Below are 12208 nucleotides of genomic sequence, written 5' to 3' on the forward strand. Positions count from 1 at the left end.
TATGAAAGTGGTAGCACATGTTGGCGTGTCATTGTTTAGTTAGTATACTCATCCTCTAACAGGCTTACTAGTGTAGTGCCTGCTTCCAACTATCTTGCTACATGTTTCTTCTAAAAATGTTTAATACATTTATTCATTGTTGCATTCTTCCTCTACTAAGGTGCTATGAGTTTGATAAGAGTGGTGCATTTAGAATATGACAGATAAAACAGGGGCTGTATGTTTTACAGTGCTAAAGCAATCATAGAGGATTAGTATAACTGTTTGGTGGTTGTAGGAGAAAAAATGATGACAGCAGATCCAAAGACTCAACTATACTTTCCAAAAGGCAACCTGGTAAATTATTTAAACTTGTGATGCTCTGAATATATCAAATTAATCTGCCAGCAATTTGGGACAACAAAATTGGGTTACACTTAGTTAACAATTCTATTCCAGCATTTTAGAGGGTCCCCTAAAATCCTAGCTCATGACACTTTTCTAAAGATCAGTAGATTTGAGCAGTCCTTTACCAGGAGGAGCAAGTTACAAAGTTAGGGGACTTTCACAGAGAATGTCTTGTCAGTAGTCCCTCTTTCTAGCCTGAGTGCCTCAGCTTAACTGTAGCTAAAACAGTATTGCATGGGAAAAATGTGGTTTCTCAGGTAGGCAGGTTACTAAACTTGTAGATCAAGAGCAACTTCTTAAATTCACCTGCAGATCAGTCTGCAGCCAGTGCAGATTCCAGAAAACTGACTTACTTATAATGAGATAAATGTAATGGTCTGTTTTGCTGCTGTATATGAATTAGTTCCAATTTCTAAATAGATTTATTATGTAGCTCAATGGTGCTCAAGCTTTCGGCCCTGGAGGCCAAATGAGGGGCATGAGGCCAGTCTGTGGTCTGAATCTGACTCCATGCACCAGGATTGGGCCCCAGGGCTCCATGCTGCCCCCACGCAATCCCATATACAGGGATTGGACTCTCAGGGCCCTGCATTTCTCCCATACACTGGGACCAGGCCGTGTGCCACCCTGTGGACCTGACCCACTATGCAGGGCAATGGGGAGTCCTGCAAGCTGGATGACAAGGTGCTGGGGGCCAGATCTGGTCCACAGGCTGTTGTTTGAGCACCCCTGAGGTAGACCCTTATAGAGCACATTGCAATAGTTGTCTTGAGGTGACAAAGGTCTGGCTAAGAATTACAAAGTCAACAGTGATGAGAAAAAGTTGCAACATTTTGCTTATTGAAAAATGTTGATAAGCTGCCCTGATCACTAGTGTGATATAGTTGTCCAAAAGGAACAGATATCTAACACCATACTTACATTGCAAACTTCAGTTAAGAGAACAAGTATTATCCCTGTGATATTCTTTAGCTCCTGTCTCCAGTTTACAATTGTCTCAGTTTTGTCTAGATGGTGCTGTCAGTAGCTTCCGTGCTGTCCTTATTTGTGCACCAATCTTAGTTGGACACTTACTGACACAGTTTGCCATATCTTACAAGTTATACAAAGCTGGGAGAGAGCTGAGTGTCCTTGATGTATTGATGCATGTTAACTTCTAGGCAAACTTATCTGTTATATATCTCAGAGTAGCAGAGAATGATACAGAATGTCTCTATCTTTTAATCAGTCTGTTTTGTTGAGTTATGTTTTCCTCTAGTCTGAACTTTTCACAGTCAGCCTTTAAAATACTAGTAGTAATTTAGCCACAGCACATCCATGGATAAATTAACTCATACTTAAGGACCACTGTAATTCAGGCTCCAGTGGATGAAAAAGTGGGCTCACCCCTGTGGCAGCAGCACCCTGTGCCCCACACCTAACTGGTGGGGGGCAGACACCTGGCATGTCTGTGCCAGCTGCCTTTAGGGCAGGGGGTACTTAGTACTTACCTGCTCTGCTCTGGACAGGGTTTTTAAACTCCCTGCCAAAGCAGGAAATTGAACAACCTGATTGGCTGAGCCCTGGCAGGGACTCAGACTGTACTAGGCTGCCTCTGTAAACACATGGGACTTCCACAGTGTTTCTGGGGCCCTGCTGCCTTTCTTCTCTGTGCTTCAGGTGAGGTTGTTTTTTTTTACTTGTTTCCCCATTCTCCTTCTCCCCCATGGTTTCAGACCATTTCTGGCCAAATTGCAGTTTTCCAGCTTTGGGGAAAACAATAAATTTTGGGCTTTCTGCTGAAATCCCCTGAAGCTTGAATTACAATGGTGCCTACCCATACTGAGCCCTGTGCTGACACAGCCAGACTGCTACTAGGACCTGAAATAGCTCATTTAAAACTCAGGTATTTCTTCTTATGCAGTAATACATCAAATTCATTTAAAGAGAAGTCACAGTTTCTCAGAAAAGTATAGAAATGTCTCATATGTTCTTTGGAGAAAATTAATTTGTTCTTGATTCTGTTTTCTTCTCTTCTTTTAGTATGCATTGCCTCTTCAGCTGGTGAATAATCAGACCATGACTCAGTGGATGGAGATCTTCCGTACCACCATTGACAGAAATGTGCCTGCTGTAAGGTGTACTTTACTGAAGAAAGACTGCCACTGATTTCTGTAGGATAGAGGAATGGACATGGTCCATATAGAGCGATTATTGAATTAATCTATATTTTTTAAATGCCATCTATGCTGAACTCCCATTTTTAGGTTTGTGTCTGGCATAGATCATACAGGCAACTTGCGTAGCTCTCCGATTTTGACCTTGTGAGGTCAAACATAGTACCTGCTACAATCTTAAGTACTTTATAGATTCCCATACTGGCTAACCAGTTTCTTTCAGAAACAAGCAGCAAAAGCTCACCTTGAGCAGGCAGATATGTAATATCCTGTAGTAAGATTTTCAGAACATTTAGATAAATACACAAAATTTGTATCTGTTCCTCCTTTCTGTCCTCACTCCTCCTCATTAAAAAAAACAAAACAGTACTATATTTACTTGCTTCTAAGACAAAGGTTTTTTCCTCATTAACATGGGGAGAAAAGTCCCGTGTCTTAGAACTGAGTACAAGGCAGGCAACTTCTATGGCTTGAGCTCCAGCCTCTACCTGATGTTGGGGACATAGCCACAGCAGCTGCCTGCCTGGGTCTATCCATCCCTCCACCACCTCTGAACCCTGCCATCTTCCCGCTGCAGCCTCATCTCCTCATTTCCCCCTCCCGCTCAGCCCCATTTCCCCTTCCCGCTCAGCCTTTGCTCTCCCACCTGCTCCTCTCCCTCCCTTCCCCCTCACTTAGCCTTGCTTCATGCTGGCAGGCTTCATCTGCACTGCAGACTGGAGTACTGATCATGGGCTCAGTCCAGCCCCATAACAATAGCATGCAGCCCACATAGCTGCTACAGGGGCTAGACTGGGGCCATGCTCAGTGCCTCAGGCTAGAACAGGGATGGAGCCTGCTGGCACAGGGAAAGGGTAAGGGCAGGGGAGAAATGGGGAGTAGAGGCTGGGGAAGGGAAGTGGGGTGGGGCAGAGGTGAAGGGGAAAGGTGGAGCCCAATGCTACAGGGGGGCAGGCAGGGGGCAGAGGTGGCAGGAAGGTAGGCGCAAGTAGGGGGTAAGCTGCTTGACCTCATACCTTCTACCGCCCCACTGCCCACCACCCCGTAGTAGTAAGGGGGATGAATCAAAAACTACCCTCCAACAGCTATATTTTATACATAGAAAATTATACAAATTTATACATTTTCTATGTATAGAATATAATTATTGGAGGACCGTCTTAAATTCGGGGTCACCCTACATTTGGGTAAATATGGTAATTCCAAAAGAATGAGAGAAGGATTTCAGAATTATGTTTACAGAATGCACGCATGCCCATCACTTCACAATTTACACTCAAATCTTTGAAAAGAGTTGGCTTGGGAAGAAGGAATCTTTCAGAGGTGCAGGACTGCCTGGTAAATAATTTGCCTTTTATAAAGAGAACTTTTGTACAGGATTTTATTCCTGGAAAGTGGAGCAAGTGACACTTCAGGGGAAAGCGGCAACAATAATTATTGAAAACAAGCATAAGATAAAGGCAAATGCTAACAAGGAATCAGGAACTTTACAAATTTTGACCCGTTCTGATTAGGCAAATCTGTGGAAAAAAACTCCTAAAAGGAGTTTGGTCTCTCAAGGCTTTAAAGCAGAATCATACCTCTCAGAGACTGAGGGTGTAACACTACCAAGAGCCTAAATACAGGCAATGGAGTGTAGCAAAGATACACAGCATGATCTTGTAGTTGAGATGCATGCATATGTTATATCATTGAATGAGTCAGAGGCAAGCAGTAACATGGAATTATGGAGTTAAACAGTACTGCATGTGAAACCTTAACTTTAACATTTGCTAGCTTTACAACCATATCATCTTTTGACTTCTTTTGTATCACTGCATGATACATACATGTATGTGTGTGGTTGTTTTCAGTTATATTTAATATATGAAAGTGGAAACATAAATAATTACGTACAGGAAATGAAGGCTTCTTGGGTAGATCATTTTAGTATAATAAAACATTTTGTGGATTGAATTATAACAAAATCCAATAACATGATATCACTCTTAAGAAAAATAATTGAAATTGTATTCGTACATTTGGTAAGCCATGTTTAGAATGTAATTTTTGTAGATATTCACTGTTTTTGTTTTTTTTATAGGAGACTTTACAGATTGATGAAGATGATAGGCCAGAGCTGGTATGGTGGAAATGTAAGAAGTGGGCATTGCATATTGTAGCTCGCCTTTTTGAACGGTAATGTGCTAATTAAAAACTAATGTAAGCTTTTACTTAGCTCTTTTTGTGGATACTGTTATGTATAATATGTGTTTTGTATTTGTAGTGGACATGTACTATTTATTTTGTGATGAGAAAATAACGTAGTTCTACTGGTTAAAGAAGCTGACTGGAAATCAAGATTTCTAGATTCTGTTTCTATCTTTGTCACTGATATGTTATGTAGCTTTGGAGAAGTGATGTAATCTCTCTGTGTTTTGCTATGCCCACCTGTGAAACTGAGTTCACGCTTACATACTTCACTGGGATATTGGTAGATAAAATTGTTTGTGAAAGCCTGGTGATCACTGGATGAAAATCACTATGGGGGGAGTAGATGAGTATTTCTAGTTCTCATCTGCCTTTCCTAGGAACTTGTCTAGTCCTTTGCTAGGTGAAATGAACAGGGATTGTGTTTATTAGAAGTGTATGTCCACGTGTGTGTTCATTATGTAAGATTTAGAGCTTTTTCCATAGTTTGACAATTTTTAGTATGATTTAGACTAGAAAAGAAGAGATTAGTAGAATAATGAATTTACATACATACAGCAATTACAGAAGATGCCACAAGTTCCTTGGTACCCAGTGGATCAGATGGTATATATACTTTAGGTTTTGTCCAAAAGTCTGACTGAAAGTAACCAAACTCATCTTCAACTTGTTGTTAGAAAAATGAAGGGCTGAGCTGCCCTTGTTTGGATCTGAAACTTCAAGTCAAAGGAGGTTAGACTGGTTCTTTTTTTTTGCCTAACCAGTTCTCTAACTGCTTAACATCCTTTGGCCATCGTGGTAATTAATATTTACCGAAACTAAGATAAGTTTAGACTCTTTAAAGGGATCTCCAAGCAAAACAAAAATAATACCGAGACAAAGTTAGGAATGGCATGCACCTTAAATTCAGTCTTTAATGAAAATGGTAGTTTGTTACTGATGTTCATGCCACTGGTTGGGCCACACATTTTTCCACTTTCACCTTTTGTTTTTAACATGTTTATAATAAAGGTTTAAAGAAGTAAATACAAGTACTAGACACTGTAGTATTCTCTGTAGAATATTATCTAAGCCTCCATGCCGCTATCCACCAGTGATCAGAGATACTATTCTATTAACTTATTAGAGATACTATTCTAGTAAAAAACAAGATCAGCTTAGAAATGTTATTATTAATTAAAATATAGTATATTTTATATGTGCAGTGGCTCTTGAAATATTAGAAATACATATTTTATGTTCATGCAACATCTATGTACATTTGAGTATTTCTTGAATGCTGTAAATTACTAGGACTGCCTTAATCTCCCAAATACTGAGGTTTTAATTTGCTAGTACTTGCTGTTTCCAGTAAAATTTGTTCAGCTTTTTTCTAACTTAATAGCCACCTATTCATGCTTCAATTTAAAGTATAAAGGCATGGATGAATATTTTTTATAAAAAATAAAATATATTTCCTGTGATGATAGTGCAGCTATATTTATTGGCTACAATGCTGTGCTTTTTGAAAAAAAGAGAAATGGACATTATGAGGAAATTAACCGTCTAGAATGATGTCCATTGAAATAAATTCTTTGGTGACAAAGACTTATCTTACAAATGTGAATACTTGTATTCTCTTTTCTATTAAAGGTATGGAAGTCCTGGAAATGTCACAAAAGAATACTTTGAATTTTCAGAGTTCTTTTTAAAGACCTATGCTGTGGGAATCCAACAGGTAAAGATTATTTTTCTGAGTTAGGAGGATAACTGCTGCAGAACAAGTGTGTTACCTTCATGTAGCATCTGTATATGTGATGTTAGGAATCCAGTCAGCCCCTTTAAAGGTACAAAAAACAACTTGTCAAACTTTTAGTGCAGTTGTGAGAGATTAATTGGAACACCTATTCATGGTATTTCCATCTGGGAATCAATTCAGAAAAAGATGCATTTCCAAGCCACACTTTGTATGCAGGTCTGTTGTAACTCTCCTGAAACACTGGATTCTATACTGAGTGTGTTGCTGCCAGGAAGATACAAGATCAGAGGTGTTTTGGAGGGCAGTAGCAAATATTACATGTGTGTGCGTGCCCACACGCACAAACCTTGAAAGGTATAATTTATAAAAATGAAGATCTCTGATGGAACGTTATTCCTTTGGGGAAAGCCATTCACCAACATTAGGATGTTTTGTGGAGATGGTTCAGTTGTTTTTTTTTTGTGGGGAATTTTGAAATATTTTTCTCCAGATCAGAACGAAACCAGATTTGTAAATATCAAAATCCTCTGCACAGCAGAATGGTCTCTCCCTACCCCATGTACAAAAAATGTGAGATTAAATGTTTATAGTTATTTTAAGCCTATTAAGAAGAATATAAAATAATTCTTCATATATTTGAAAGTGCTGAGCCTTAAGGGAGGTACGAATGGTAAAATTAGTAGTAATGGATGAATGTAAAAAGGAAAATACTTTGATATAATCATTTTGAACGCTGCACGATGGTGAGGCTTTTTAAACTGTAAAATAATCTCCCAGTGGTACTGGTCACAAACCCATTACTTGGAATGTTTAAAACCCAAATCTATAAAAAGACTAGATTACATATCATGGGAAACAATTTACCTCGTAGGTAGATGGACTAAATTATCTGCAGAGGTCTCTCTTCCATTTCTGGTTCTTAAATTAATGATTCACCACATTTTTCAGCAGATGTAATGAGAGACCTGTAGTGAATGTCCTATTCTTAAGCCCTCTATACGCTATTACTTGTTAAATGCTGACATAGTGCTGAACCCTGTGTGAGATGGACAGTCCTTGCCTTAAGGCATGTGTAGCATAAAAGACTAAGAAAAGACAAAATGAGCTAGAAGATGTGTATCTGTGTGTGTGGTTGTGTGTAATAACAAAGGGATTTATTACTCTGCTGTGAAAAATTATGAGACAAACTGCCCTTTAGAAAATAAATTATTAGAGAATATTTTGCTATGCATTGATTTTTTTTAATTTTTTTTTAAATTACTGTTCATATGATTGTCAGTTTCCAATACTTGGTAACTCACAATAATTTTTCTGTCATGCATACAAATTAGTTTCCTTCTACTGTAATATTTTATGTTCCTGAGTATCGCAAGTCTCCATTATAGAATGAAAGAAAAGAATGAAAGTTTTCATTTGCATTTCTATTAATAGGAAAGATGTGGTCTATTGATTACAGCAGGTAACATAGTTAAGAATGTTGTTGCAATTTTTGTGTTTTTGGCAAAGTCAGTTAGGGTTCTCTTTTCAGGTTTGGATGCCTAACATTAATCATCTATATTGGTGGTTCTCAACTGGGGTGCTGCGAGTTGGTTTCAGGGGTGCTGCAGTGTGGGCATTGCAACAGCAATTACTGCCAGCAGGTGAAACTGCCACACATGTCTTGTGTGGAGCCAGCTTAGGAAGTGGCTTTGGGAGGAGTGCCTGCTCCTGCCACAGCCCTTCCCAGCCCAGCTGGCCCTGCATGGCATCTTCTGGAAACAGAGACATATGGGACTGTGCCACCTGGAGGTGACGACACTACGGCCACTTGCAGATTTATCTGTGTGGTTCCTGTATGTTATCTGTGTGGAACCAGCTAGGTGTCTCTGTTCTGTATGCCTCTGTTGCCAGGAGCAGTGTGCATCATTAGGTTTATCTGATAAATCTAACGCTGATAGGAGCAGCAGCATCACTGGAGAGACCAGAGGGGCACCAGCCACAAGCACCAATTTAGAGAAAATAGTTTTATCTGGCTGCAGCAGTAGCGGCATCATCCCAGTTGAGAACCACTGAGGTAAGCTGAGGCATTACAATAATGCTTATTAACTAGGGTACTGCCAGATTCAGAAACATTATGGTAGAGTGTCCTGAATCTGAAAAAGGTGGAGAACCACTGTTCTATATCCTATTTACAGATTTAGGTGAAAAGTTTTATACATACAAGTTTGAAAATTTAGGCTTTAAATTCTGTGCCTTACTTTTTTTTAATGTGTAGAAGTGAAGCTGTCACCTGTTCCTTGGGTGGTGAGGCCTACGTAATACCTGAGCCTTCAAACACTTCAGCACTTACCTAATTTTTTTCTTATAAGCTGTCTTCTTGTGGAACTCCCCAGGGTAATAAAGTTAAGCATGTATGTAAGCTTTCAAGATCAGGTCCTTAATGTGTAAAAGATTTCTGGTCTTTAGATAGAAGGAATTTAGAAATTATTAATACCTGAATTTCTGCTTCAGTTGACATTAACTTATCATTATGTCTTCGTTAAGAGGTTTGTGGTGTTTGTGTGTGTGTGTGTGTTTGTGCATGCACGTGCTTATGTAAGAGAGAGAGGCAATATTCAGGTTTCATTTAAAAAAAAACAAACAAATTTGCTATTCCCTTAGGTTCTCTTGAAAATCGTAGACCAGTACAGGCAAAAAGAATATGTTGCTCCACGTGTCATTCAGCAGATCTTAAACTATCTGAACCAAGGGGTCATTCACTCTGTAACCTGGAAACAGATGAAACCACACATACAGGTCTGTGCAAGAGCACTGTTGTTAACACTAAATGTCATCAGATGATATTGGAACTTCTGATCTGTTACAAGGGACTTGAAATATTTCACCTTGTCATCAACCTAACAGGGGGAAAAATAACATATGTACACAAATATGATTTGTTACTATATTTATCTGTTTATCATTTGCTTTTATTACAGGTATTTTATGTCAATAAGAACTTTTTCATTTACAGACCAGCTATTTCTTTTGCTTCCTACTGCAAAGGTGTCATACTCTTACTCTTTTTATTGCTTTGTCTTTAGTGCTCAGATATGATTATACTGTAGAGTTCACAGTATGATTTTGTGAAGAAGAGAAGATTCATTTATTTAATCTATTAGATTTATATATAGCTCTCACCCCACAAAAGGCTCAGGGCAGCTTTACAATAAAAAACAGTAGATACAAATATTGAAATAAATTGTGTGTAAGAAAAGTAAACTTCCTAGACAGCATCCCAAAATCTTAACTCCAACCGCTAAAACCTGCCCAAATAAAAGGTTTGATTCATGGAAGATGCCCAGGCTCACACTCTGATGTGCCACAAGAGGGAGAGAGTTCCAGAGCTGAGGTATGACTACCAAGAACAATTTCTTATGCATTTTTACTGAGTGAACTTGGTGTGAAGATGGTACAGGAGGTTGCTTTCAGCTGACCTTAAGGATCATGATAGAACATAAGTGAGAAGGCAATTCCCTCAGGTACCTAGTGCCTGAACCATTTAATAAAGCCTTTTAGGTCAAAACCAGCACCTTTGAATTTTGCCAGGAAACCTATTAGAAACCAGTGCATACTCTGAAGCACTGGAGTTATGTGCTTTGGGCAGCCTATCTCCATCAGAAGGTGGGCCACCATGTTCCGCAGCAGCTGGAGCTTCTGAACAATTGTCAAGGGCAGCCCCACATAGAGTGCACTGCAGTAGGCTAGTGTTGTGGTTACGACTGCATGAACAAAAGTAGCTGGATTTGAACCTGAAGTAAATGGTTGTAGCCTTCTCTCCAGATGGAGCTGCTTAAAGGTACTCCTAGCCACCACTGCTACCTGAAGAACCAGGTGCAGCAACAGGATCCAGGAGTATTCCAAGGCTGCAAATCTGAGTGACAAAGGGAGGCTGAGCCCCATCAATGATAGATGTCCCTATCGCACCTGTAAGTCATAAGGTCTGCCTACCACCATCACCTCTGTCTTGTCTGTATTTAGTTTCAATTGGTTCACCCACATCCAATCCCTCACCATAGCCAGGCACTGCACAAGGACAGGAGCCTGCAGAGCGGAGAGACAGAGAGAGCTGGGTGTCATCTGAATACTGATAGTACCTCACTCCAAATCTCAGCACGAACTCATCTAGTGACCTTAGAAGGACAGGGAGTGATAAGGTAGCCTCTGAGGAAATTAACCTATATTTTGTAATCAGAATATAGAGGAGCAGCTAAAGATAAATTGGTTTTCTTTGTGTATTTTCCATGGCATAAACACTTGGCTTAGGTAACGTATCAGAAGATGAATCTCAAGTATTAGGAGGATCAGGGGGAAATAAGAAATCTGCTTTCATTTAAGTGTCACGTTGTAAAATCCTTGTGCAGAACAGTATGTTCTGCTGTTACTGGTTTGTGCCCTGCAGACCATATCACTGTATCACTATTGCTTTCTGAGTCCGCTGTAAACTAGAAGGCAGGATAAATTTGCACCTTATAGGCTTTTGTGGGCTGAAGCTTACTTCATCAGATGCTCGGCCATAAAAGCCAGGTATGTACACTGTGAGATTATCCCTATGAGAAACAAATAATTTAAAGGAGCACTGGATAAAGGAACCTCCCTGGTGTATAAAAGGTAGAAAGCAGTAAATTACTTTGTTGCAGTGGGAAAAGCTATTTTTGAATCAGGTTTCTGGCCACTTAAATATATTTGACTTTTCTCTCATAGAGTATAACAGAAGAAGTGATATTCTCTCTAATGTGTTACAAAGATGAAGATGAAGAGCTCTGGCAGGAGGATCCTTATGAGTACATTCGCATGAAATTTGGTAGATATTTATACTTAATGTTTTAAGGGCTCTGCTTTCACTATCGTTGTCCTTATTCAGCACTATAGCTTTTATATCTTCACCAATATTCACGATGCTAAAAATAACATGAGTTTTCTTTAAAATGTACCTGGTAATTGAAAGAGAGTCCACCATGTATGGTAGATTGGTCCTTTTAAATAACATGCTGTAGTTGTAAGTGGAACTTTAAGAGGTTGCTTATTCACTATAGACCAAACTCAGTTTTTTATTTTGGCTAAATACAAACATTCTTGGGTGTTAGGGGGAATGCATTTGATTCAAAATGGCTGTCTGATACCAGGTAAGTCAGGATGGATGGGCTAGCTGTGGGGGTTGGGAGTTCAGGAGGCTGGAGGAGATTGGGGGTCTGCTGGGGCATGAGGGGGCAGGCATGACCTGTGGGTGAGGTTGGGGTTGGGGGGAGGGGAAGTGTGACCTGGAAGGTGTAGGGGGAGCAGGCATGATGTGCGGGGGGGACAAGTGCAACCCACAGGAGAGGTAAGGGGGTCAGGCATGACCCACAAGGGGTAGGGGAAGCAAGTATAACCCGTAGGTGGAGTGGGGTGTGGAGCAAGCACCACCTGTGGGTGGGGAGAAGAGTAGGCATCACATGTGGGTGTTGGGGGGGGGGGGAGCAGGCATGACCCGGTGGTGGAGTAGGGGGAGCAGGTATGACCCACGGGTGGATTGGGGTTGGGTCTCCCCAAGTGAACCTACACTCCCATTCCTCCCCCCACCAGCCGAATGCTGATAAAAATAGCTGCATCCAGAGTGGCTTGTAGTATAGGGCTTGAGAGCACTGGCTGGGGGGCAGAGAGCAAGGGGCCAGAGGAGGGGGGGGTGCAATAAATAGACCAGTGTGGGGAGAGAGGGGAGTGAAAAGAGCAGCCCCAG

At 40.4% G+C, this 12208-nt stretch overlaps 1 protein-coding gene across 2 annotated transcripts in view; it reads left to right on the top strand.

The window, feature by feature from the left end:
- IPO8 (importin 8) overlaps positions 1-12208 on the top strand; it is a 70307-nt gene that overhangs the window by 22846 nt on the left and 35253 nt on the right. For both annotated transcript variants that reach the window (XM_019489376.2, XM_019489377.2), the window contains exons 6-10: positions 2410-2499; positions 4627-4721; positions 6366-6450; positions 9112-9246; positions 11194-11293. In XM_019489376.2, the coding sequence (XP_019344921.1) occupies positions 2410-2499; positions 4627-4721; positions 6366-6450; positions 9112-9246; positions 11194-11293 (505 nt within the window). The remainder of the gene's footprint in view (positions 1-2409; positions 2500-4626; positions 4722-6365; positions 6451-9111; positions 9247-11193; positions 11294-12208) is intronic.

Source organism: Alligator mississippiensis, chromosome 4 (genome assembly GCF_030867095.1).
Source record: "Alligator mississippiensis isolate rAllMis1 chromosome 4, rAllMis1, whole genome shotgun sequence".
Taxonomy (NCBI): domain Eukaryota; kingdom Metazoa; phylum Chordata; order Crocodylia; family Alligatoridae; genus Alligator; species Alligator mississippiensis.